The following is a 22,272-nucleotide window of genomic DNA, read 5'->3' on the forward strand; positions in this document are numbered from 1 at the left end:
TAGTATATTCATAATTAACATGTAACATCATACACACTCGCGACTTTGTACAGTTTATGCTATACAAGAGTCGTTCATTCATTTAGGCTTAGGTATACAAAATGACATTTAAAAGAATAAACGACAATTGCTAACTTAGGTGTTATATAAACCATTGATCATTATTGTCCAGAACAACCGCTTTGAAGTACGACAAATTACCAATGTATCATTAACGTACGTATGTATAATATTTGGTAATTCATCGAACTACATTCATCAACTCGTAATAATTTTTCCTTGTTTCAGAGAACATTCAATATCCTACCCTCATAATGATTTTACAATAGAAACATTGTTATATTTGATGTTTATTGTTACTAATATCGACAGCATCATCCTAAAACATAAAATGAATTTATTTGGGGTTGATGCTCTCAATACTAATATGAGTATTTAATTAGAAGTTAGAATCGACCAATTTTGTAAGAATTCTTACATCGTTTTTAATTATACCATCTAATAAACAAAAAGTTAGGCCAAAGGATTCTTGCATTGCATAGCTCATATGTCTTTTTTGGATTGTCATTATTCAATGTTGCAGTGCTTAATGAAAGATATATGTGCTCAAGCAAGGATTCTTTACATTATTGAATTGCGCTACCTATGACATATTTTATTCTGCTTGAATACAATGGTATTTATTAAACTTATCATGGTATTCTATTTAATTAAAATTGGACTATACTTATAAAACTTAATTAAACAACTTAAAGATAAATAAACTTTTTAAATAAAATACAAAGATCCAATAAAATTGTACATTAATGGTAAAAAATAAAATGAAAATAAGTTACATAATAATTAGCAATGTTCTTAATGTGCTGTATAAAAACAGAAATAAATATGATAATTTTTTACACGTTGCATGAATTCTACTATATGACAACTCTTGCATATAATGCAAATACCTCCTTATAATTGAATTACTGTTTGGTACAGTAATTTTTTAAATCAAAAACTTTAAAAATACTAAACATTAAAAAAAATGTAATTAGGTACAATATAATACACGAAAAAGAAATAATTCAAAATCAGAAGATTGGAAGGAAGAACAATAAGTAGCAGAAGAAAATTTTAGATAAGTCATAAAGATTTTAATCATTTCTCGCATGATTAATAACAAAATCGTCTTCCAATCAACATTATTCATCGCATATAAGGAAAAAATTAATTTATTAAAAAACTAATGACTTTCATATATAAATGAAATATATTCACACTTCAGTTGAATATGCAATTCTTCTCTAAATTCTAAATTGCATTCACATTTTTAAAGTTCAAACTTAATTTCAATTCTTGTTAATATTTGTGCTATGATTTGAAGCGTTTTCAGTTAAAAATCATACAGAAATACGTTAACAACTGTTGCAGATTCATATACTAAATATAAGTTTAACAATTCATTTATTATGAGGTATTGCAAATCGTAGCGAGGTAAAGCCTCAGATACTAAAGTTATTGAAAAGTAATAAAGTCGTTCGATATACATGACACTCAAAGAGCGTTATATTTCTTCTGGCAGTGTCTGTACATGTTTTTTTTCCTCATTTTGGTTAAACTCGTAAGCTAAATACTTTACATCACGTAACTTTTCTTCCCGACATTTTTTTGAAATCTATACGCACTCTCAAACATTTTGCCAGCATACCAGCATGTATCATGTACAAGAAAAATTACATTTATTTCTTCGTTGTGCTCAAATGAATAAAATTATAACATCGTCAATATTTGCCACAACGAAGCTACCATAATATACACTATTTTTTTTTATATGATCCTATATGAACACGCATTTTTCTTATACTAATTGATTAGATAACTAATGCATTACACATGCCAACATGTAATTGGATGTCTGATGTGTATATATATACTCTAATATTGTATCAAAAGACAAAGTGACAATCACTTATGACCCTAATCAAGAGTAGTTAACTTTTCCTTGTTTGTGTAGTTATAGTGGTCTTGATACGATCAACTGAAAATGAAACAGAGGTCCCAATATAAACTGCTCTGAGTTTGTATACCAGTTATATAATAGAAGAGATTTTTAAAGGACCAGTTGGTCAGAAAACGCAATTTTCCAATAGCTTTTCAGATGAATTGTACCTCTAACACGATATGTATGTACTAAAAATTAGTTTGTTATTTACTTTTCGTGAATCGATAAAGAGACAAGATTGTATAAGAATATTGGACTAAAAATTGCTAAAGATCTTCATTGAAGTAAGGAAGTAATGCAGTGTCACTGCTGCTTGTTGGATTCCTTGTCTAGTCATTTTGAAATTGCATACAATAATTCAAATAAATACCTCAGTGTTATGTGCTAATTGTCTTATACATACAAACCATCTCATGAAAACTTACATAGATATATTGTTCTGTATATATTTGGAATGAGACGAAATCGTCTGTATGTTAAAGTCAGGCAGTCTGGTTGTATGATGCAGAAAGTTAAAATCCAAACAACTAAGGAGAGATTATCTTCTTGGCAGCATAATGTACAAGGCAGCAATAACTTTATACAGGATTCTTAAATATTTGAACATAATGATTTTGTTTTAAGAATTCCAACTATAACGTATAGCCTCCTCGTTGAACATATTTGTGTCAAATAAGTGATTAACTTGATTAAGTTTCGAATTACATTCAGTTTTATGCACAAAGACAAAAAACATAGACATAGAAGATCATGAAACAGAGTCACAAAGTTTATGATCACTGTGCATTAACATCGGTGCAAGTATATGTACAAAATTTTAAATACATTCAATTCAGGCAAATTTAGAAGTAATTAAAATATCCTTTCCATGAAATAAAGTAATCATTCTATCGCGTTAATAATATAAAAACAGTTAGAAGTTCAAAGTAATGAACTAGTTTTCAGGGAAGCTTTCATATTATGTAACTGTTCCCAAATGTCATCCATTGCAATGTATTTAATATTTTCACGTGTTTCCAAATTCAATCAGGCAAAACCATATGGGTCAATAATTTTACTAGAACAAGGTTGAATGTCATCGGGCGGATGCCATTGTTCAGACCACATAGTAGTACGAGCCATAGTTATATTCATTCCTTTTTCTATACTAGTACTGGATAAACATTCCATTTCCCAATGAAAACCATTTTGAGTCACTTGTATTGAACTAGATTCATTTATGCCACAATAGTCCTGTGCGTTATTGTTCACTGGCATTTGTAAAGTTTTATTTCTAATTTGCATAGAACCACTGTCTCTGTGCTCAGCACTGGACCAAGGTCGAGGTTGCTCTACCGATTGCAAAGGTAGTTTCCACGGAACCCGTCTTGTCTTAGTACTATCGTCTATATTATGACCACTATCAGTTTTGGTGCTTATTAAATTCCCGTCGCCTGTTGAACTAGTATCACCATTTTTTCTTCGCCTCTTTCTACGTCAATATCATCTATTTGTATGTCCTCGTTATCTTCAAAATGTAAGAAATGTTGTCTAGCAGAAGCCCAATGATCTTTTCTATTAATACCTTGCTTATATTTCATGTGATTATCACTTTCGTGATAACGATTATTTGTATCACTGTCTGTATTTTGTCTTTTTGAATGCTAACTTTTTGCAGTCCATGATACAGGCCTCCTAGGGCTTCGCTCTTTGAGGAGTAACCTAGAGAAATGAAATCAGGTATGTTAGTATCGATTAAAAATGAGTTTATAAATCAATACAAAGCTAAAACATTACTTACTCCAGAAGAGGAAGAATTGTCAACAGGTTTATACAGTTGCGTTGGCGTATGATTACGACTATCTGGACTTCTACAACTAGATCCACTGCGGCCATGTATCCATGAAAGTAAGAAGGCTAAAATAGCGCATGATAGTCCAAGTGCTGCTGCAGCAGATAACTGAGAACGAGTGCGTTTTGGCACCCAGCCTCCACTGTGATATTCCCATATCGAGCATGCTAATAGTGCACTACTCAAGGCATAAGATAAGCCTATACCAGTGAATATCCAAGCATTCTATAAGAGGTAATACTATCAGATATATCAATCAATATATGAGATTGTTAACAGTGTGTAATAAATTTACATATTTAATAATTTCAACACAATTTCAAACATTAATTACAAAATAAAATGTTATGAAAATTATTGATTACTTACCAATTTAGCCCAATTGAAAGGAAAAACATAGACAACGTGCGAAATATCAAGGAAGAGGAGCAATGCAGTGACCAAAAAACAGAAAACAGCTACAAAGATCATGAAACGCAGCCGCCCGACTAAAGGCAACATAAACAAGCTGACCTTGGCAGTGCCGGAGCTGCACAATGTTGCCAAACACGCTGCAGATGATATCTATGCAAATAATTTAATTTAATATTGTTCTAGAAATTGCTAAACAGTAAATTGTAAAATACAATATTACTTACAAGTAATAACAATCTAACAACACCAATAGCTGTTTTAAGATGTCCCTGTATATCGCAGTAAAGAACCAAATGACTTGCTCTTGGCCAAGCCAAACCCTTTGAGGAAAATCCATGGTGATCACCATAGCCATGATAATTAGCATGTGAGTCCCATGAATGGAATGTTGAATGGACCCCTGGTGAATCCAGCTCCAAAGGTTGGGAGCTTATTTGCCCCCCTGTTCTACTGCCTGCTATTAATGTAATATAAAATGTAACTTACTATTATAAATTTAAGGTTTTCACAATCATTATCATTTGAAGCTTCCAGATGTAAAGTATATTCAATAGAAATTTTATTCCAAAATTCTACCAAGTTGATACTGATATTTGAACATTGATGAAATTAACTGAAATCTTGATAGAATATTGGGATAAAAATCCTACTGAACATGCTTTACGCCTAGAAACCTCAAATAGTAAGAACTATAATCTACTAATTCCTTATTATATTTGTCAAATGTTATATAATCATACCGATTTCAAAATCTTGAATATCCTCGGGTCTAGAATATGCAGAAGCTGGTAATTCCAGGTCACGAATCTCTTGCAAGAGAAGTACCTCTATCTCGTCGGCTGCATATAAGTCCGAGACCGAGTGAAGATGATGCCGAGTTTCGCTCATTACTTAAGAACACTCTATTGTTTACTCCTTCCTGCCTGCCGACGACCTTTTCTATTTTTTTCACTATTAACCACCACTCATTACTCATTGAGCTTAGTAATTGCTCCATTTGTTTGACAGCCATTGTATGTACATACTATGTGCCATCTCTATTCCTGTAGGCAATATCACCTCTCTGCCTTCAGGTCACACCTATGGGGATTTATTCGATATTGTGCAAAAACAATGTGAGATAAAAAACCAATTATCATATATAATTCAATAATAATCATAACAATCGCATAAGAAAGGGGAATAAAAACATAAATGAAAAGAACAAATATAATTGTAAATAAAATAATTTATTTTATATAACATAAGATAATATAATACAGTCACGTATAGAACAATAACAGAAAATAAGTAGAATAAAAATTTTACTTTTGTAAAATAATTACAAAAATTTTTTGAAGATAATATCAACTGAAGAAATAAAAAGTAACTTTTAATCATAATTTAACAATACAATAATATACGCACTGAAAAAGTGCAAGAAATATAAATTATTGAATATGTATAATTACACAATTCTTACTTGATATGTACAAAATATACATTTCTAAGAATGAATTTTATGTCGTGAAAATTTTGAATCTTCCTTTTCTATCAGGAATGGAAACTGTGTCGTTTATACTTCAAAACGTTTGTTTTCAATTTTACATTTAAGTACTAACACGTGCACAAATATTTAACAAATCATATTGAAATTCTATGATCGTAAATAAATATCGTACATAAAACATGACTATAATTAATTGTATAATGTTTTATTTTTCAATCATGGGCGAAGATTCGATGTAAAATCAGGTGAAGTAAGAACAAAAACAAAGTTAGTCGACAAAATTTCTCTCCCACTTAATGTGGCTTTTAATACCATTTGTAATGAAAGCTTGAAGAAATAAATAAAATTACAGTCTTCATTTAGTTATGTTTTTCTAATAAAGTATTCGTTAATTCTAAATCCACATGTGGTTGCATGTGGCATCCTCCAGAATATATCAAACATTTTGATCCACAAAATACCAATTTAACGAAAGGACAACCGGCACGTACCTCGAATTGATTTTAGTAGAACGTGGACGCATAGATCACATTTTTTCGAAATATTTCATAATGAATTTGGTGGCCTTCTAAGGAATAGCCGCCATTGCCTTTTTGCTGTTTTTACTCATGATCTACGTTCATCACGACGACCTACAAACAACAGATAGGACTATAGGACAACTTCTCTGCCCTCTTTTAACATTACTTCCAATCTACACCACTAGTCGGCCAAAAACGCCAATTGATTCCCACAAGTAGTTAGATTTATTGGCTTTTCCTTTATTTTAATTACTAAAATCATTTTTACAATCTCATCTGGTTTTATTAGCTCCCATTGTTTTTAAATCATTCAGTTCTTTCAAAAAATTGTCAATCGTACCTATTAATAAAAAAATCTGTTATGTTAAATTCCATATGTTACCAAATTATTTTTGAATTTCATTACCATCGCGTTCATGAGAATCACATTTAAATGAATTTGTTAGTAGGTGACAAATCAGTAGTAAACTTCACACATATTGGATACCTGCTCTCTCGATCTGTCAGATTGACAGTGGAAGTATATGTTGATGTTCTTATCAGTATTATTAAAGTGGGAAAGTCCTTTTAATTCTTTTGAAGGTTTGAAGGTACTGATGATGTGTGTTAAAGGCATATATATGTACGTCATTCATTTTATTGTAAGCCACGCTTAGAAATTGTTCAAGATTCGTCTAGCTATAGTATTAACCATTACGCGCGTATTAAACCAACGTCTTCCATCATGAACACATAGTAAGTGTTTTGACGAATTTTACGAAATAATTTTTATTCCATCAAATTTAATTCTATTCGACTGTTGCATATAATTCATACAATATACGATAGTTTATCATTCGTGGCAGATAAGATACCTACCCACGCATTGAAAGCAATTATATGTTTAGCCAGTGTTTTCGTTTATCTATTTTTTCATGAATATTATTTACGAAAATGTTTTTGTTTGATTGTTTTTTACTTGTATTGTAATTTGTAGTAATAGAAACGGACCAGGTCTATCAGGAAATGCTTTTGATTGTTGGGTTCAAAGGACCAATATGCATGATGATTCTGCCATTACAAAAATGCAACATCAATTCTGGGTTACAAAGCAAGCTTTATCACGGAAGTTAGGGAAGAAGGAAGATGAGTGTATAATAGCATCTGATGCTGAACTGGATGCTAAATTGGAATTGTTTCGTAATATTCAAGACTCTTGTTCTTATTTACAAAGAGTTATTGATAAATATCAAGAAAGATTATGCAGTAAGTTTGAATTATACAGTTACAAATAACTAGAGCATTGATTTACGAAATTTTTTATAGATCTTGCACAGGAAGAAAATGCAATGGGACGATTCCTTAAAGATGCTGGAAAGCAAGACAAAACTAGAGCTGGAAAGATGATGTCAGCAGTTGGAAAATCATTATCTTATTCTGGTCAACAAAGACTTGCACTGAGAGCCCCACTTGGTCGATTGTATCAAGAAGTGGAAACATTCAGGCAGAGAGCTATTGAAGATACATTGCAAAATGTTCAAGCAATGGAGAAAGCTCGCACAGAGTACAGAGCTGCTTTATCTTGGATGAAAAATATTTCGCAAGAATTAGATCCTGATACATCAAAACAATTGGAAAGATTTCGTAAAGTTCAAACACGTGTTAGACAGTATGTCCTACTTCTTATACATCTAATCAGACATTTTTAAATTAATATGACTTATATTTATTACATTTTTATCAATACAGAGGTAAAACGGTATTTGATACCTTGGCCTTGGATTGCCTCCAAAAAGTGGATTTACTTGCAGCAGCAAGGTGCAATATGTTCAGTCATGCTTTAGTTTTATATCAGAGCACACTTCTGAACTTTACTAAAAAATCTGCACAAGCATATTCCACAATAGCAAACAGTTTTAAGGGCTATCAACGGTACGATTTCACGGTTGTGAGAGAACTAGCTGAACCTTCAAGTAAATTAGCTCAAGAAACCGGAGGTGACGATGATCCTGATGATAAAAACAAGTGAGTTATAAGTTTAAAAATATTTTAGTATAGCAGGCATTATTTTAATAACAAAATTTTCTTCTATAGATTATCATTTTTTGATATGGATTATCATGATAGTGTAGAGGAGGCTGAAGAAGTAACACCAGCCACAGAAAATACATTTGAAAATAATAAACAAGATGAAAAATTGTTGGATATTGAGTGTGATTCAAAGAATATGTTAGAATTGGAAGAATTAGATACGAACTCCATTTCTTCAAAAAATGGAATTGTACAATCCACTTCTACTATACAGCATAAGGAGGACCTTAGTCAGCTTTTTGATAATTTAGTTTTAGATAGCGACCTTTCTCTGTGTTCTAACAGTGAACATTTAACTAGTAATACACACGATGGAAAACAGTCCAAAATCGACAAAAGTTTCGATGAGCAAAGTTCGGGATTGAACATATTTGATAAGTCTGACACAAATTTTAACCTGACTAGTCTTTATGCTTTAGAAGCACAAGATCAAGAACAATCTTTGCAATCTCTTACATCTGAAAACATGGTCCTCTTAAATGATATTCTTAGTGATAATAAACAAAGCATCAGCGCAGAATGGGAGGCATTATCCAATGATACTTTTTTGCCACCAAATATTTTAAAACAAAGTTTAGGAGATGCAGCACTTGGTGTTGGACAAAAAACTATGCCTGTTAATAATACAGGCGAGAAAGTAAGTAAGAACAAATAATATTTGTTAACTCCTAAACATCTGTTCTATTGCTTTCAATGTTATTTTAGCACATGGAAGAATAATATATCATAAGAAAATAATCATTTGAATTAAGATATTAGCATGGAATTTATATTCTTTTTGATTTTAGAAAAAGAATAAGACTGGAAAACAAAAGGGGAATTCCTGGTTGGATTTATTTGCCGAATTAGATCCATTGGCTAATAACCCAATGGAAAATCTTTCCAATGATAGTAACGCATCTGCTTAATGTTTTGCAGTGCTTGTATCGCATTACTGCGATACATGATTAGTTGCAATCTATAGCAACAATCAGAAAAGATGCAGAGTTTATTTTTATCAAACAGGATAACGAACCATTATCCATTTCATATATTTACATCGATATTTCATATTTATTGTTTAAAATTTAACATTCCGAATTCGTTAGATTTTGATGAAAATAGTAAAAAAAAAAACGATAAAAATCAAAAATATTTAAATTTCGTAAGTATCTTATTAAAATCCGTACCAAAGATGTAAAATCTCATAGTTTGTAAAGCTGTGCTAGTCAAATATTTCATTTAAATACATTAAAAAACATTTGTTCGTGATAATAAATAGTTATTAACTTTCCTACATGCATTTATAATAAAATATGCTTAGAGACATTCAAAGTATATTATACAAATATTTGTAATTTGTTATTACTTCACAGTTTGAACCTTTTCAATCAATTTCTTTAATATATCATTATTATATATCGAACAATCCATGTTTAGAAAATTTGTAAAGTAATTATTATGCACTGCATACCCTTTTTTCTTAAATATACAGACACATCGCATACTGATTTCTCTTTTAAATAGAATAAATATAACATAAACAAATTACATCGTCAGGGATATCGTTTTTGTATCTTTTCTATATAAATATAAAATGCTTATGCATTAACAAAGTACAGGATCACAGTGTTAACACAAAAATATAATTGTATTTCGAGTATAAAAGAACTCTAAATCAAAAAACCTAATTTTTGTCGGCAACGTGGTACAAGTTTAGGCATCATAGAATTGTGCCATGGCAGTTCTGACCCTGAAATAAAACAGACGTGTCTTAAGAAAAATGAAATGTTTTCATAATTTATAATAATTACTAAACATTGTCTGGAATATGTATTGAAATATTTAACCACCTTCAAAGATTAGTAAGAAATGATTACGTAATTATTTATCATACTTTTCGAATAACTGAAGATCCTTGCTATGACGTAATTGTTGTAAAATACGATAAAAGCCTAATTCTTTTAAACGTGCTTGCCGTTGAGCAGCTCCGGGTTCCTCTCTCCAGACTAGGTTGCACACACAAAAAACTGCTGCAACTTGCAGCTTTACATTGTTATGCATCTGAATTAATATCATAAAAATTATAAATTCTTGCAATTGCTTCAATAAAATGTTGCTGCATTATAGTTACTACATCATTAAAAAGAAAAGATATAAAACACAAACGCTTATGCTGTATTATTCTAATAAACAAAAAGAAAATACTAAAAGTGCAATTAAAAATAGTCTCTTTCTCTCTCTTTTACGAACCATATAATCCATAAGTTTTTTAAGCACATCTTCATTAGCCATAATGTGATCTTTTGCTCTATTTCCATCAGCTACGTTTGCTAAAATGCAGAGCGCTTGTTCCTTTACATCCGCTGGATGTCCTGGATCTTCTAGAACTAGTATAACAGCTTGCATAACGTGAGCAGCATGTTCACCCATTATGCGATCAATGTGCGCTTTTGTTGACAGCAAATTTCGTAATAAACCCAACGTTTTCATTAAAACTGGTATGTCTTGATCAGCCAGAAGACAAAAAATTTGATCAGTTCCCAGACATGATAAAATCTGTAATTTTACTTGTTGTTCAGCTTGAAAAGCCACATTCATCAAAGCCCAGATTCCATTCAATCGTAACGCTGGTGTACACCGTTTAGTGAGTGAGCACAGCAACTCTATTCCACCAGATTCAAGAATTGGTTCTTTGCTTGGACTAAATTCCAATAACAAGTTACATAAAGTACTCGAGGCAACAGTTAATAAATCAACTTCACTTTCGCCTCTACCTATATGATATAACCACATTAATAATTAATGATAATGAATATTACTAATAATATAATTAGTTAACAATTATTAGGATAAATATTTATTTTTTATCTCAAAATTGTATATCTTATGTTCAAGGGAAGTACAAAAATATTAAACAGTTTTAGAAACTTTTAGTAAGAACAGTTAAAATGATTTCAAAGGTGAAATAACCTTGTCAAAATTACATTGATTCAGTAATCATAAATGATGAATCTAATGCAATATACATTTCTTATATGAACATTAACGATAAAGGTAGTATCATATTTTACCCTCCAATCCCTTGTCTGCTCCGTGTAATAATTGCATCAATGGTCTCCAAACTGCATGATCTTGAAAAGTTGTTCGGAGTTGTTGAACACTTCTAGACAGAGAATGTAGACATCTAACTGCTGCCAAACGTACATGAGAGCCTCCCGGATCTTGAAGACCTGATACCACTTGTTCCATGAGACTTTCGGTTTCAATAATACGCTTTCGAATATCTTCATCATTCGCACCAAGAGATGCAAATGCCCTGAATGCTGCTTGACGCATATCTTGCGTTAATGTTGCATCTTGTACCTAAAAACATAAACAATTTCAGATACATTCAAGAAATATATTAACGAGTGCGTTGTACTTACATGGGGATGAGGTCGCAACAGTTCTGCCAGAGTGGGAATTAAATGATTACTAATAGAAGCTAAACGTTGCAATTCAGTGTTTACTTCGGTAAGAAAAGCCAAGGTTTCGGCAGCAGCTACTCTTTCACGCGGTGGACGATCTCGATGACAAAGTCTTACCAAACAAGGTAAAGCACGATATATGATTCTTGGATCTTTACATAATAAAACTCCAGTTCTATGCATATATGTAACACATCTTGCAGCTTCGAGTTGAATTAACGAGCTTTTATCACGACCCATTAATTGTCCCAATGCCACAGGTACAAGTCTGCCTTGCATTGTATTACTGGTTGTTGCTGAAGCAACCATAACGCATACCCTATAATTTTTGTAACACATATTTGCTAAACAAGCCAAAGCTGATAATTGCACATCTGGTAATGGTGAATCCAGTTGCATTGCTAATGTTTCGACTGCACCTCCTTTGGATAATGCATTTTGCTCTTCTGTTGTCTAATGGAAATTATACAAATTAATATTAAGAATCGTATATTATTGTGTTTCATTTTATTGTTGTTTACCTTGCATGCTGTTGTCAAAATTGTTGCTACACAAATTTGACAAGTTACAGATCTATTTGCCAACGACACCAATCTTGGTACCAATGCAGGATCTTGATAAATTGAATGAACTGGAGCTGCTGGATGTTGAAATACTGTTCGTAAACAACGTAAGCATGCCTCATTTAACAAATCTGTTAGTTTTGGTTTTCCTTCTGGTGGTGCATCTGATATGGGTGTAGATAATAAAACCTGAAAAAGCAATGGCACTACACCAAGATCTATGAGTGCCAACACATGCTGATCTGTTCCTTTGGCTAAAGAACCCAAAGTTACTGCAGACTCTAGTCTTATGCGATCTCCAATTGTGCCTGTCAAATCACCAAGGAGTTGCAATAACCGAGGTACTACACCTTGAGCTATTACAGAACCTTTTTGTCTATTACTTCCAATGACAGAATTCTTGAGACATCTAGAATAAGCAAATAAATCTGAATTAGAAGTTATATATATTCAGTATTTTAAGATTTACCAACCAAACTGTATCAATACATTTTATATAGAATATATTGACATATTTAGTTAAAAAATTTTGGAACACCCTATATATATTGATTACAAAAAAGTTATAGGCTTTTAGAAATAACAAAGAAAATTTATATATGTTGTAGTTGTTTTAGTAATGTTATTGCCTTAGTTGCTTTTAGTACATTATAAACTATAACGACTTTGAGAAACAGTAACTTTTAATGAACAATTTTAGAGGTTAGGTATCATTCATACTCACATAATAGCTTCCAAGCATTTTTGGGGATCTGGCGAGTACAATTCATCGATGTAACTTCTCGAGCTCTCAACATCCTACGACACAATGAAATAGTCATTTACTTTTTAGAATTTTACAATACGAATTGAAAGATGAATCGTGATTGTCAAATGCAGAAGGAAACCGGTAAAGCGTCTGCCTTTTAAATATTGTCCACTTACCATGAACGGTTGCATCACCGAGACCATAATTACTCTTTCTCGTTTTTACATAAATATATTACAACGTTTACACACACCAATTCCGAAACTATCAATTGATCACCACGAGGAACCATCCAATTCGGTTTGTTTGTTACGTGAACGCTGGCTGTTCCATTTGGCAGGATTCGCGTTCTGAAAGTTTTTACGAATTTTTTAGTGTTACCACTACCACGAAATTTGATCACTATACGTATAGTAAAATGTTTTCAAATATTCTACTAGACGAATTATACAAGGTGTGCCACAGTTTTCCGCTCAAATTCTGTCAATGAGTTCTTTGGATAAAAATAAGGCTAAAATGTCACATAACAAAAAATCTATAAATACTTCAGGAAGAAATCATAATAAAAATATAAAACCTGCAAAATACGACAATAACATTTCTCCTACATATCAATATATATATGTATAATATAAAATGTGACACACGAAATTTAAGAATCTCTTTTTATCATAACGCATTGTCAGATCATCTGTTTCATAATTTAAAAATTATTTCTAAAATGTTATAAATTACTTTATTATAGTGATTTTTATGTTGTTATTGGTAATCTTGAGTCTTGAAATCTAGAATTTCGCGCGTATGTAGAAGAAGTCAGAGTCAGAAAAATTCTATAACAGTGCGAAGCATTTGAAGTACTGCATTTGTATATAACTTTTTGTATATAAGTTCAATTATTGTATTAAGAACTTAAGGAAACATGATTATTGAATCTTTGGATGAATATTTGGAAACTGTGGCTGGATTTTTATTCGATAATGATAAATTGGTACGTACTTCCGAACATATGCCCTTTGAAAACATCTATTTCGTATTTAATTTTTAAATTTTATAGTATATTAACATTATTTTTTCTAATTTCTATATTGATCTATGAAAAATCTTTTAAATACACAAGTATTTAAAATAATTTTAGGTAACATACAAGTGGTTAAGTAAAGAGTTAGAAATTCACGTTAATATTGCAAAACATGTTTTATGGGAATTTTGGCAAAGACATAAGAAAGAGAAAAGTTTTGATTGTACTTTTTTATTAATGGGTCTGCTGCATGATGGAGGCATGCGTGTTGAAGTCGTAAAAGAAACAGACTTATCAATAGCAAAAGAGAAGTTTACGAAAATACTATCAGAACATATTTATAGCCTGCAAAAAGTACTTCCTGAGATACAGGTACTAGGTCTCTCAGACAATGGAGATATCAAATTCAGTGCAATCAAATGTCTTGAGAATAATGAGCGCAGTGATGAAGAAATGCATACATTACGTTGGGGTACTATATCTACAGAAATACCATGTGTATCTGAAGATGTACCCAACAATAAATCTATCTCTCTTGAAAAAGAATTTGAATCCATTCAAAAAGAGAAAGTAAAGAGTCCAGAGAAGAAATTAATTAATTCTAAAAAGAGTACTCAAAAAAAGGGCTTTGATAACTTGTTTGGAAGGATGAACAATAAGCAGAAAAGTCCTTCATCTATGTCATCTACCATAGAAAAAATGAAAGTGGATACCTCTAATCATACAAAGCAGTTATCATCTAAGGAAAGTATACCTGAGTCATCAAAAAAAACTACACGGGAAGGTGATCTTAACAGTTTCTTGCAAGGCAAAAATCATGAAAAAAATATGAATTTGGAATCTCCAGGAGAAAAGAAGAATACGATTTCCACTGTTAAAGAAAATGTAGAAAAAAAGATTGTTCTGGAAAAAGATATTAAGCAAAAGAAAAATACACGTGGTAAAAAACGTAATCGAAGTAAAGAAACTAATAACTTTGCAAAAAAGCATAAACGCATTAAACAACTGAGTGATTCTAGTAATGAGGAATTATCTGATGAAGAACGAGCAGAGGAAATAGAATCACCATCTCCTGAAACTCATTCTCCTGTAAAGGTACAGTCTCCTCCACCAAGAAATAAGTTTGAAGATGGAAAACGTAAAATTTTGAAGATGGTAGATAAAACGTTTGAAGAGGATGGTTATCTTGTAACAAAAAAAGAACATGTTTATGAAAGTTGCTCTGAGGATGAAACAGAAGTTGTAGAACAACCAAAAAAGTCTGTGACACCTGAAGCACGTCCAGAAATAAAAGGAAAAAAAAGTACTAAGCAAACTACTTTGATGAACTTTTTTAAAAAATCATAATATATTATATTTTATTATTCAAAACAAAAATATTTGTCTCAATTAATAAGATACTGATATTGTGACATTTTACAGTAATGTTAAAATGTATGAAATATAAATAAAATTTTATTTTACAAAGAAGACGTGAGTCATATTAAAATTAAGATTAATAGTTCAATTCCAGGTATCAAGGTAGATACTCTGAAGTAAATACAGAATCACCGATTAAACATCACTATCAGATATGTTATCACAAGTAAAGTCAAACTCTTACCATATCCTGTGTAGGAGGTGTAATAGCAATCATGGTGTGATTCTTCAAGCATAAAATATTTTTGATACAAATTGAATTATAACTAATAGTACAATGTTTATGTACAGTCATTCAATTATACTTTACTTGTTATGTATAATATCAAGTTCTGTATGTAACATTTGTTTAACATGTTTATGTTCAAATACAAGTAAGTAAAATCATTTCATTTCTATGACTAAGATCTTACTTTTTTTAACAGAATTTTTGTTAAAATAGCTGAATAGTCATTTTTTACTTTCACTGAGTATTGCATATTAGTAAATTATAGTTTGTATATTGCAGTAAACGAAGGATCAGTACTCAACTGTCAAGGAAAGCATTTGGAAAGCAATGATGTTCTCAATTTTGAATTGTTAATGCTAGAAGAATGTACAACATTCAACAAACTTATTTTATCAAATAACAACATAAGTAACTTACCTGGACGTTTGCTTAAAAACTTACAGTGTTTAAAAAAATTAGATTTATCTGAAAATCTAATAACAGATATATATACAGAATTTTTCATAAATTTGGATAATCTTGAAGATTTAAATCTTTCCAAAAATAAATTGACAGTATTTAATGATTTATTATTAGAAGTACTTCCTGCATTATTGTCACTAGACCTTAGTTATAATCATATTAGTGAAATAGAGTATAAAAGAGAAAAAGCTCTAATAAATCTTACTTTCTTAAACTTATCGTATAATAATATTTCCAGTGTAGCTAATATGTTCTTCAAATCATTATCAAATCTACAATATTTAGATCTATCATTTAACAAAATTTATGTTTTGGAAGAAGATGCTCTCATACATTTAAAGTCTTTAAAAACAATTCATATAAATAACAATTTTCTTACTTCATTACATATAAAATTATTTCCAAAATCTTTAATTGATTTATATTCTGGATTTAATTCTATCACAGAAGTATTTCCAGAGCCATCTAAAATCAAAGTATTGAATATAGAATACAATCAGCTCTCTAAATTAAATTCAAATTTAACAATACTAGACCACTTACAACATTTGAATGTTAGTGGAAATTTATTATCAAATTTTCCAGATATTTTACTTGAGGATTTAAAAATTTTAGATGTGTCCTATAATAACTTATCTTACATTCCTGAAACAATATCCATAAAGAATTTTCCATTATTGCTTCAACTTAATGTTAGTAACAATCCTATTAAAAATTTAACATTTCCTTCTGATTTAAAATTGCATTCTTTTGTCGCAAATAACATAAGTTTGTTGAAAACCATTGAAAAAGATACACTAAAAAAATTAATAGCACCACCAAACAATTGTGTCAATATTACTTTGTCCAATAATAAAATGTTATCTTTTGTTCACGAAGAAGCTTTAAAACATTTGTTACAGAATCTATGTTATGTAAGTCCTATAACTTTATTATAAAATACATTATGTAATAATAAGTAAACGATATATTTATTTTTACTAGTTGGATTTAAGTAATAATAAAATTACTTACATATCTCAAAAATTAATTGCGCATAATTCTACTTCAATGATATACAAAATTAATCTACAAGGAAATCCTTTTAAATGTAACTGTTCACTACAATGGATGTTAAATGATTTAGTACCATATCTTTATTCTGCACATCCCCACCTTTTAAATAATTTAAGGTACTTGTCTGTATAATTATTGTTTTTAATGTATGATCTTTTTTAAAAATGAAAAAAGTATATCACTAATTTTATTCTTTTTATTATGTTCTTTCAGGTGTACTTGGCCTCTTCAAATATCAAATAGGAGAATGGTGCATTGGTATGGATGGAAAGATAAAGTTTTTTGTGGAAATGTAACAGATTTTACTGAAGAACTTACAATAAGTGTTGCTAGTGTACTGAATAATGATAAAGTCATAACACTTGATTCTAGTCGTGATGTGCTTATCATTTTAGGATCTGCTATAACTGTATTGACAATATTAGTAATAATAGGTATTATTTGGACATGGAAACTATCAATCAAAAGAAGAAGACGTAACAGAAAGTTTTAAAATATGTTATTTAGTGCATACATTTTATATTTTCTCTCTAACATACAGAAGTTTCTTCGTAAAACAAAATGTGACAAAACGCATATGTTTAGAAAAATTTGAAGTCTACTTTCAAAAGTTTTGTAAATGTGATAAAATAGGACTTATTAGACTTAGTCGAAATTAAAATTATTTAGAAAATTAGAAAGTGAATAAATAAAAAATTATTATTTTGAATTCATTAAATACCTGTGAATATGTACATATATACATGTATATGTATAAGTATATTGTAATGTCATAAAAAAGTTCAAATAAATACATATACACACGTACATTGCACAATTTATACATACAAAGATACAACACTCGCATAATCATATACATACATGTATTTTCAAATATAAAAAACAGCCAATTTTCGATGTTGAATTAATGCTGCACAAACATTCTTCTGAGATGAAACGAACGAATACCGATGGAACACTATACACATTGGAAGGAGTTAGTTCTTATTAGATTACTCTTAAATTTTAGTAGCGATATTTTTACCAAATCTGAATTATAATAATTCGATGATTTTATATATTGATATTTTTTACAATAACATTACCTTACTACATACATCTTCCATTATTCAGTAAATATGCTTCAATAGAAGATTGATCCCCCGTTAATTATGAGCTAATTTATCATTTTCACTAAATTAATCATCACAATTGAAATCGATAATATAATCAATTATATTAAATTAAGTCTTTTATTCTTGAAAATATATCGATCTACTATTGAACAATATTTAAAATATAGTTATCGTTTTGGATGTGAAATGAGCATTGTAATTTTTAATTATATATCGTCTATTTGCCAGTGACTAGATGTCACTTGTGCAGGAGGATTTTCCCTTAATTCATTTACAAAATTACATATATTCTGATAGTATCCTGGTTGACACCATGTTTCGTTATGGGTACCTCCAACAATAGGAAGAATCTTTTTACAAGAACTTCTACAATTTTTATAAAGATCTTGCATCATACGTGGTGGCACTAACGTATCTGCTAGCCCAGAAATGAACAACGTAGGTACCATTAATGACCGCACTTTGAGAATAGATAAATACTATAAATATAATATGATTTAGTTGTATGTTTATGGACCATTTGAAAAAGTCAAAATATGATTAAGATGATATACCTTATTTTTGTATAAAAAAAGTGGCAGGTATTGTAAAAATTTTAATCCAAAAAGTAATGCAGCCATATCAGGAATACTGGTGAAAGTGTTTTCAAGGATAAGGCACCAAATTCTCTGAGAATTCTCTGGTTTTGTGGCTAGATTAATGGCTACTGCACCACCTATAAATATCAATACAGATAAAGTACAATTTTTAGTAAACATTATCTAGTCTAGACACGTATTACCTAATGATCTTCCAAATACAATGATTTCATTTGTATTTATATCAGTCCTACTAAATAAATAATCAATTCCAGCTCTAGCATCCATATATAAACCTTCTTCGGATGGTGATCCTTGTGATAATCCATATCCTCTATATTCCAGCATTAAAATATTACATTGGATATTACGATATAATCCAACTGCATTTTGAAGCCTTTAACAGTCCTAGAATTATTATCTTAAATTTTAAAACAATGACCATGCAGTTAAAATGTAAATACTGACCTATGCCCCATGTTACCAGCATTACCATGAAGAAATAATAAGGTAGGCACCTTTTTTACTTTGTCTTTTGGTTGTGAGATAAAAAACATATGTAACATTGTACCATCTTGTGATCTAGTGTATATACTTTGATAAGGTAAATCAAATAATGAAGGTGCAGGAACATATACTCGAGAATTAGCTGGCCACTCAGGACGATATACAAGCTGATCTTCTCTATGATACAATATACCTGTAAATGTAATCACAGTTATGAATTTAATACTATTAAAATAATATAATTCAATTGTGTAAGATTAATGAATTTACCTGTTGTAGCGAAACAAAGAAGAAAGAAAGCACATATTCCACCATATAACCAATATAAAAGAAAACAAGCAAGTATATATGTTCCAGAGAAAGCCCAACATTTCATTGCTATACCTCCTAATATACGGATGGGCTTACTGCGAGCAAGTCGTACACAAAACGACATTATTGCTATGTAGACCCTCTAAATAATTAACTAGCATTCATCTAATGTACTTTTACATTCACAAAATACATTCTGTTATGCATTTTGACTTGACCATAATACTTTATTGAGTCAAGTATTCCAGTTATCATTAGAAATCTCATAACCTAAAATATCTATTAAAATTCATTTTTTTAGAACACACTATGCAATTTTCGACTTTATTTGAATAAACGAACAAATGTGTTTTGCATTGCAAGTATACTTATTGGTATGATATATGTATAATGAGAATGAAATCGCTTCGATTTCGAAAGAATTAAGAAGCATCGATCAAAAATTGATATTGAAACCGATATATCCGGGCATAGGTTATATCAGTAAAGCATATTATCATTAAGTATAAAATTACGAATTTTTTTCTTTGGAATAAACAACATACTCCATATTGCGATCTCATGTCGATAATAAGGATGTTCTTATGTGAAACAAACTGAAAATGTGATCATGGTAACGCTCAAAGTATAGCCATCGGTGAGCTTATCACGTGTCATCGTGAATGTCCAATGCTGTATTCTGATTACTGTTAATCCGATGCTATATAACTAATACTACCTTGCATCTTTACACTCAGCACTTAAGTTCCACTCTCCGTGTCGAGTTCCTCGTTTATGTGCAATTTCATAAATTCACGAGCCGCTTAGAAACTGCCCGTGAATAATGGAAAAAATATTAATCCAACCTCGGGACGGACTCGTAGTGTCATGTTTGTCTAACCTTCTTCAAACAAGTGCCGATGAGGCACTTGCAGGTGGTGATACATTCAAAGTTGGATTATCAGGTGACATGTCTCGAATAAATATCGATTTAATTTATCGTTTTCAAAATAAGACAGAAAGTATGGTTGATTATCAATTGCGTACGTTGATATCCTTTCATTCAAACAGGTACATTTTAAACAAAACTTTGCAATATTACACGACTTGAAATGTATTACTTTATAGGTTATGAATAATGCAAAACGTGGATATCAAACGTTGTGGATTTATTTAAATAATTTTTTACTAATTATAGCGTTGTTGTAAATTTTTACAAATACAGTAAATATTATTTTTTAAATTTGGTTTATTTTCTTCCTTTTATATGTATTTGTAAAATATACATTTATATTGAAATTATGTTTTTGAAAAATAAGAATCATTTTATGTACTAAATTTATTTCTTTTTCTTAGGAGGATCTATGGTACAATTATTGGCACAGAGTTTACCTGACATAACTACTGATTGGAGTAAATGGTATTTCTTTTTCTGTGATGAAAGAATTGTTCCTTTTGACAGTAATGATTCAACTTATGGAGAATATAAAGCCAAATTAATTGGTAAAATACCAGTAACTGAGGATCAGTTTATAAAAATCGATCCTGATCTATCTGGTAAATATAAATATATTATTACTCTTTTTGTAAGTACTACTTATATAATCATATTGATTATCTTATTTATAGCTGAAGAAGCTGCGAAAGATTATATTAAGAAGATGTCTGTGTTCTTTCCACCTGATCGGGTTCCATGTTTTGATGTGTTGCTTTTGGGATTAGGTCCAGATGGACATACATGTTCACTCTTTCCTAATCATAAACTTTTGAATGAAACCAGTTTATGGGTCTGTCCTATTAATGATTCTCCTAAGCCACCTCCCTGTCGTATTACCCTTACTCTCCCTGTGATAAACAATGCAAAAAAGTGCATATTTGCTGTTATTGGATCTAGCAAAGCAGATGTTGTTAAGGTGACTATTTTATTGAGATTTCAGAAAATAATTTTCAAGGTTATAAGCTCTATATTTTACTTATATTGTTATTTGTTTCACAGAAAATATTGCAAGATAAAGAAAGTTTACCTGCTGCTCGTGTACAACCACAAAATGGAGAATTATATTGGCTTTTAGATGAAGATGCTGCAAAATTCTTAAATACAGCCTAAATGTTTTCAGTACATTTGATTGCGACATTCCACATTGATATCATATTTTGATGCTCAAATTTCTTGAGCTTACCATTTTGTATACATATGCGCATTTTACTTAAAACGTCTACTAGATGAGCAATTAATTAAAGAATTACTGGTAATTTGTTGCTCAAAGATGATATTTGTTCAATGTGACATAAGATGTTGTCCAAAATATATTTAAGTTATTCCATTGTACGTTAGTTCAGTGGTGTACTGATATATTATTTTTTCATTTATATTTGTATACATGAAATAGATATACAATATAGTAAGAAAAAAATACATTTGCATTAATTCATTTTTTATCACAATAATTGTGTTAATAGAATTATTTCAACTAATAAATTTGATAAATTAAAAGTAAAAACTGTTATCAATTCAAACAAAAAACAAA

The 22,272-nt window shown here is 30.3% G+C and overlaps 7 protein-coding genes across 14 annotated transcripts; 4 read left to right on the forward strand and 3 right to left on the reverse strand.

Moving 5' to 3' along the window:
- Positions 1 to 1,218: 1,218 nt before the first annotated feature.
- LOC143188265 (uncharacterized) lies at positions 1,219 to 5,245 on the reverse strand. Its single transcript, XM_076392448.1, is given in 6 exon segments — positions 1,219 to 3,453; positions 3,456 to 3,685; positions 3,745 to 4,040; positions 4,185 to 4,379; positions 4,454 to 4,686; positions 4,970 to 5,245. Coding segments are annotated over 6 exon segments (1,545 nt in total). The 5' UTR covers positions 5,118 to 5,245; the 3' UTR covers positions 1,219 to 3,010.
- Positions 5,246 to 6,723: 1,478 nt separating this feature from the next.
- Positions 6,724 to 9,238, forward strand: Ica69 (islet cell autoantigen 1-like protein). Of its 2 annotated transcripts, none has more exons than XM_076391697.1 (6): positions 6,724 to 6,974; positions 7,216 to 7,484; positions 7,545 to 7,887; positions 7,968 to 8,243; positions 8,313 to 8,946; positions 9,098 to 9,238. In XM_076391697.1, the coding sequence occupies exons 1-6, from the start codon at positions 6,964 to 6,966 to the stop codon at positions 9,215 to 9,217; spliced, it is 1,653 nt and encodes a 550-aa protein (XP_076247812.1). In that variant the 5' UTR covers positions 6,724 to 6,963; the 3' UTR covers positions 9,218 to 9,238. The 2 variants fall into 2 exon arrangements, with proteins under 2 accessions (XP_076247812.1, XP_076247816.1); XM_076391701.1 differs by having other exon boundaries at positions 6,768 to 6,829.
- On the reverse strand, positions 9,120 to 13,394 carry LOC143187474 (armadillo repeat-containing protein 8). Of its 2 annotated transcripts, none has more exons than XM_076391687.1 (8): positions 13,246 to 13,394; positions 13,046 to 13,119; positions 12,280 to 12,730; positions 11,717 to 12,211; positions 11,363 to 11,654; positions 10,542 to 11,065; positions 10,186 to 10,352; positions 9,120 to 10,041 (listed from the first exon to the last, which is right to left on the reverse strand). In XM_076391687.1, the coding sequence occupies exons 1-8, from the start codon at positions 13,270 to 13,272 to the stop codon at positions 10,005 to 10,007; spliced, it is 2,067 nt and encodes a 688-aa protein (XP_076247802.1). In that variant the 5' UTR covers positions 13,273 to 13,394; the 3' UTR covers positions 9,120 to 10,004. The 2 variants fall into 2 exon arrangements, with proteins under 2 accessions (XP_076247802.1, XP_076247804.1); XM_076391689.1 differs by having other exon boundaries at positions 10,142 to 10,352.
- Positions 13,395 to 13,779: 385 nt separating this feature from the next.
- On the forward strand, positions 13,780 to 15,718 carry LOC143186725 (uncharacterized). The gene is made up of 3 exons (XM_076390454.1): positions 13,780 to 14,057; positions 14,205 to 15,521; positions 15,590 to 15,718. Exons 1-2 carry the CDS (start codon positions 13,989 to 13,991, stop codon positions 15,432 to 15,434), a joined length of 1,299 nt encoding a protein of 432 aa, XP_076246569.1. The 5' UTR covers positions 13,780 to 13,988; the 3' UTR covers positions 15,435 to 15,521; positions 15,590 to 15,718.
- A 65-nt stretch (positions 15,719 to 15,783) lies between these two features.
- On the forward strand, positions 15,784 to 17,878 carry LOC143186717 (uncharacterized). The gene is made up of 4 exons (XM_076390441.1): positions 15,784 to 15,880; positions 16,015 to 17,111; positions 17,182 to 17,369; positions 17,467 to 17,878. Exons 1-4 carry the CDS (start codon positions 15,784 to 15,786, stop codon positions 17,744 to 17,746), a joined length of 1,662 nt encoding a protein of 553 aa, XP_076246556.1. The 3' UTR covers positions 17,747 to 17,878.
- Positions 17,879 to 18,099: 221 nt separating this feature from the next.
- On the reverse strand, positions 18,100 to 20,616 carry Bem46 (abhydrolase domain containing 13-like protein Bem46). 5 transcript variants are annotated; one of them, XM_076390467.1, is made up of 6 exons: positions 20,484 to 20,616; positions 19,724 to 20,044; positions 19,415 to 19,646; positions 19,150 to 19,343; positions 18,923 to 19,083; positions 18,100 to 18,847 (listed from the first exon to the last, which is right to left on the reverse strand). In XM_076390467.1, the coding sequence occupies exons 2-6, from the start codon at positions 19,887 to 19,889 to the stop codon at positions 18,575 to 18,577; spliced, it is 1,026 nt and encodes a 341-aa protein (XP_076246582.1). In that variant the 5' UTR covers positions 19,890 to 20,044; positions 20,484 to 20,616; the 3' UTR covers positions 18,100 to 18,574. The 5 variants fall into 5 exon arrangements, with proteins under 5 accessions (XP_076246582.1, XP_076246615.1, XP_076246591.1 ...); XM_076390500.1 differs by having other exon boundaries at positions 19,724 to 19,860; positions 20,484 to 20,566; XM_076390476.1 differs by lacking the exon at positions 20,484 to 20,616 and adding an exon at positions 20,134 to 20,418.
- Positions 20,571 to 21,878, forward strand: Pgls (6-phosphogluconolactonase). Of its 2 annotated transcripts, none has more exons than XM_076390513.1 (4): positions 20,571 to 20,709; positions 21,101 to 21,301; positions 21,374 to 21,657; positions 21,741 to 21,878. In XM_076390513.1, exons 1-4 carry the CDS (start codon positions 20,589 to 20,591, stop codon positions 21,849 to 21,851), a joined length of 717 nt encoding a protein of 238 aa, XP_076246628.1. In that variant the 5' UTR covers positions 20,571 to 20,588; the 3' UTR covers positions 21,852 to 21,878. The 2 variants fall into 2 exon arrangements, with proteins under 2 accessions (XP_076246628.1, XP_076246637.1); XM_076390522.1 differs by having other exon boundaries at positions 20,605 to 20,815.
- Positions 21,879 to 22,272: the final 394 nt, after the last annotated feature.

This window comes from Calliopsis andreniformis, chromosome 2 (genome assembly GCF_051401765.1).
Source record: "Calliopsis andreniformis isolate RMS-2024a chromosome 2, iyCalAndr_principal, whole genome shotgun sequence".
NCBI lineage: Eukaryota > Metazoa > Arthropoda > Insecta > Hymenoptera > Andrenidae > Calliopsis > Calliopsis andreniformis.

Coding starts and splice junctions, on each gene's coding strand:
- Bem46 (XM_076390467.1), bottom strand. CDS start 19,889: ATGTCGTTTTGTGTACGACTTGCTCGCAGTAAGCCCATCCGTATATTA. Junction 19,344..19,414: donor GCTGGTAACATGGGGCATAG/GTCAGTATTTAC, acceptor GGACTGTTAAAG/GCTTCAAAATGCAGTTGGAT. Junction 19,084..19,149: donor TGTATTTGGAAGATCATTAG/GTAATACGTGTC, acceptor TGATATTTATAG/GTGGTGCAGTAGCCATTAAT.
- Pgls (XM_076390513.1), top strand. CDS start 20,589: ATGGAAAAAATATTAATCCAACCTCGGGACGGACTCGTAGTGTCATGT. Junction 20,710..21,100: donor ATTCAAAGTTGGATTATCAG/GTGACATGTCTC, acceptor TCTTTTTCTTAG/GAGGATCTATGGTACAATTA. Junction 21,302..21,373: donor AATCGATCCTGATCTATCTG/GTAAATATAAAT, acceptor TCTTATTTATAG/CTGAAGAAGCTGCGAAAGAT.
- LOC143187474 (XM_076391687.1), bottom strand. CDS start 13,272: ATGGTCTCGGTGATGCAACCGTTCATG. Junction 11,655..11,716: donor TGTTGCGACCTCATCCCCAT/GTAAGTACAACG, acceptor TTATGTTTTTAG/GTACAAGATGCAACATTAAC. Junction 10,042..10,185: donor GATCTTCAGTTATTCGAAAA/GTATGATAAATA, acceptor GTTTTATTTCAG/GGTCAGAACTGCCATGGCAC.
- LOC143186717 (XM_076390441.1), top strand. CDS start 15,784: ATGTTTATGTACAGTCATTCAATTATACTTTACTTGTTATGTATAATA. Junction 15,881..16,014: donor ATGTTTATGTTCAAATACAA/GTAAGTAAAATC, acceptor TGTATATTGCAG/TAAACGAAGGATCAGTACTC. Junction 17,370..17,466: donor CACCTTTTAAATAATTTAAG/GTACTTGTCTGT, acceptor ATGTTCTTTCAG/GTGTACTTGGCCTCTTCAAA.
- Ica69 (XM_076391697.1), top strand. Junction 7,888..7,967: donor GTTCAAACACGTGTTAGACA/GTATGTCCTACT, acceptor TTATCAATACAG/AGGTAAAACGGTATTTGATA. Junction 8,947..9,097: donor TTAATAATACAGGCGAGAAA/GTAAGTAAGAAC, acceptor TTTTGATTTTAG/AAAAAGAATAAGACTGGAAA.
- LOC143186725 (XM_076390454.1), top strand. CDS start 13,989: ATGATTATTGAATCTTTGGATGAATATTTGGAAACTGTGGCTGGATTT. Junction 14,058..14,204: donor TATTCGATAATGATAAATTG/GTACGTACTTCC, acceptor AAATAATTTTAG/GTAACATACAAGTGGTTAAG.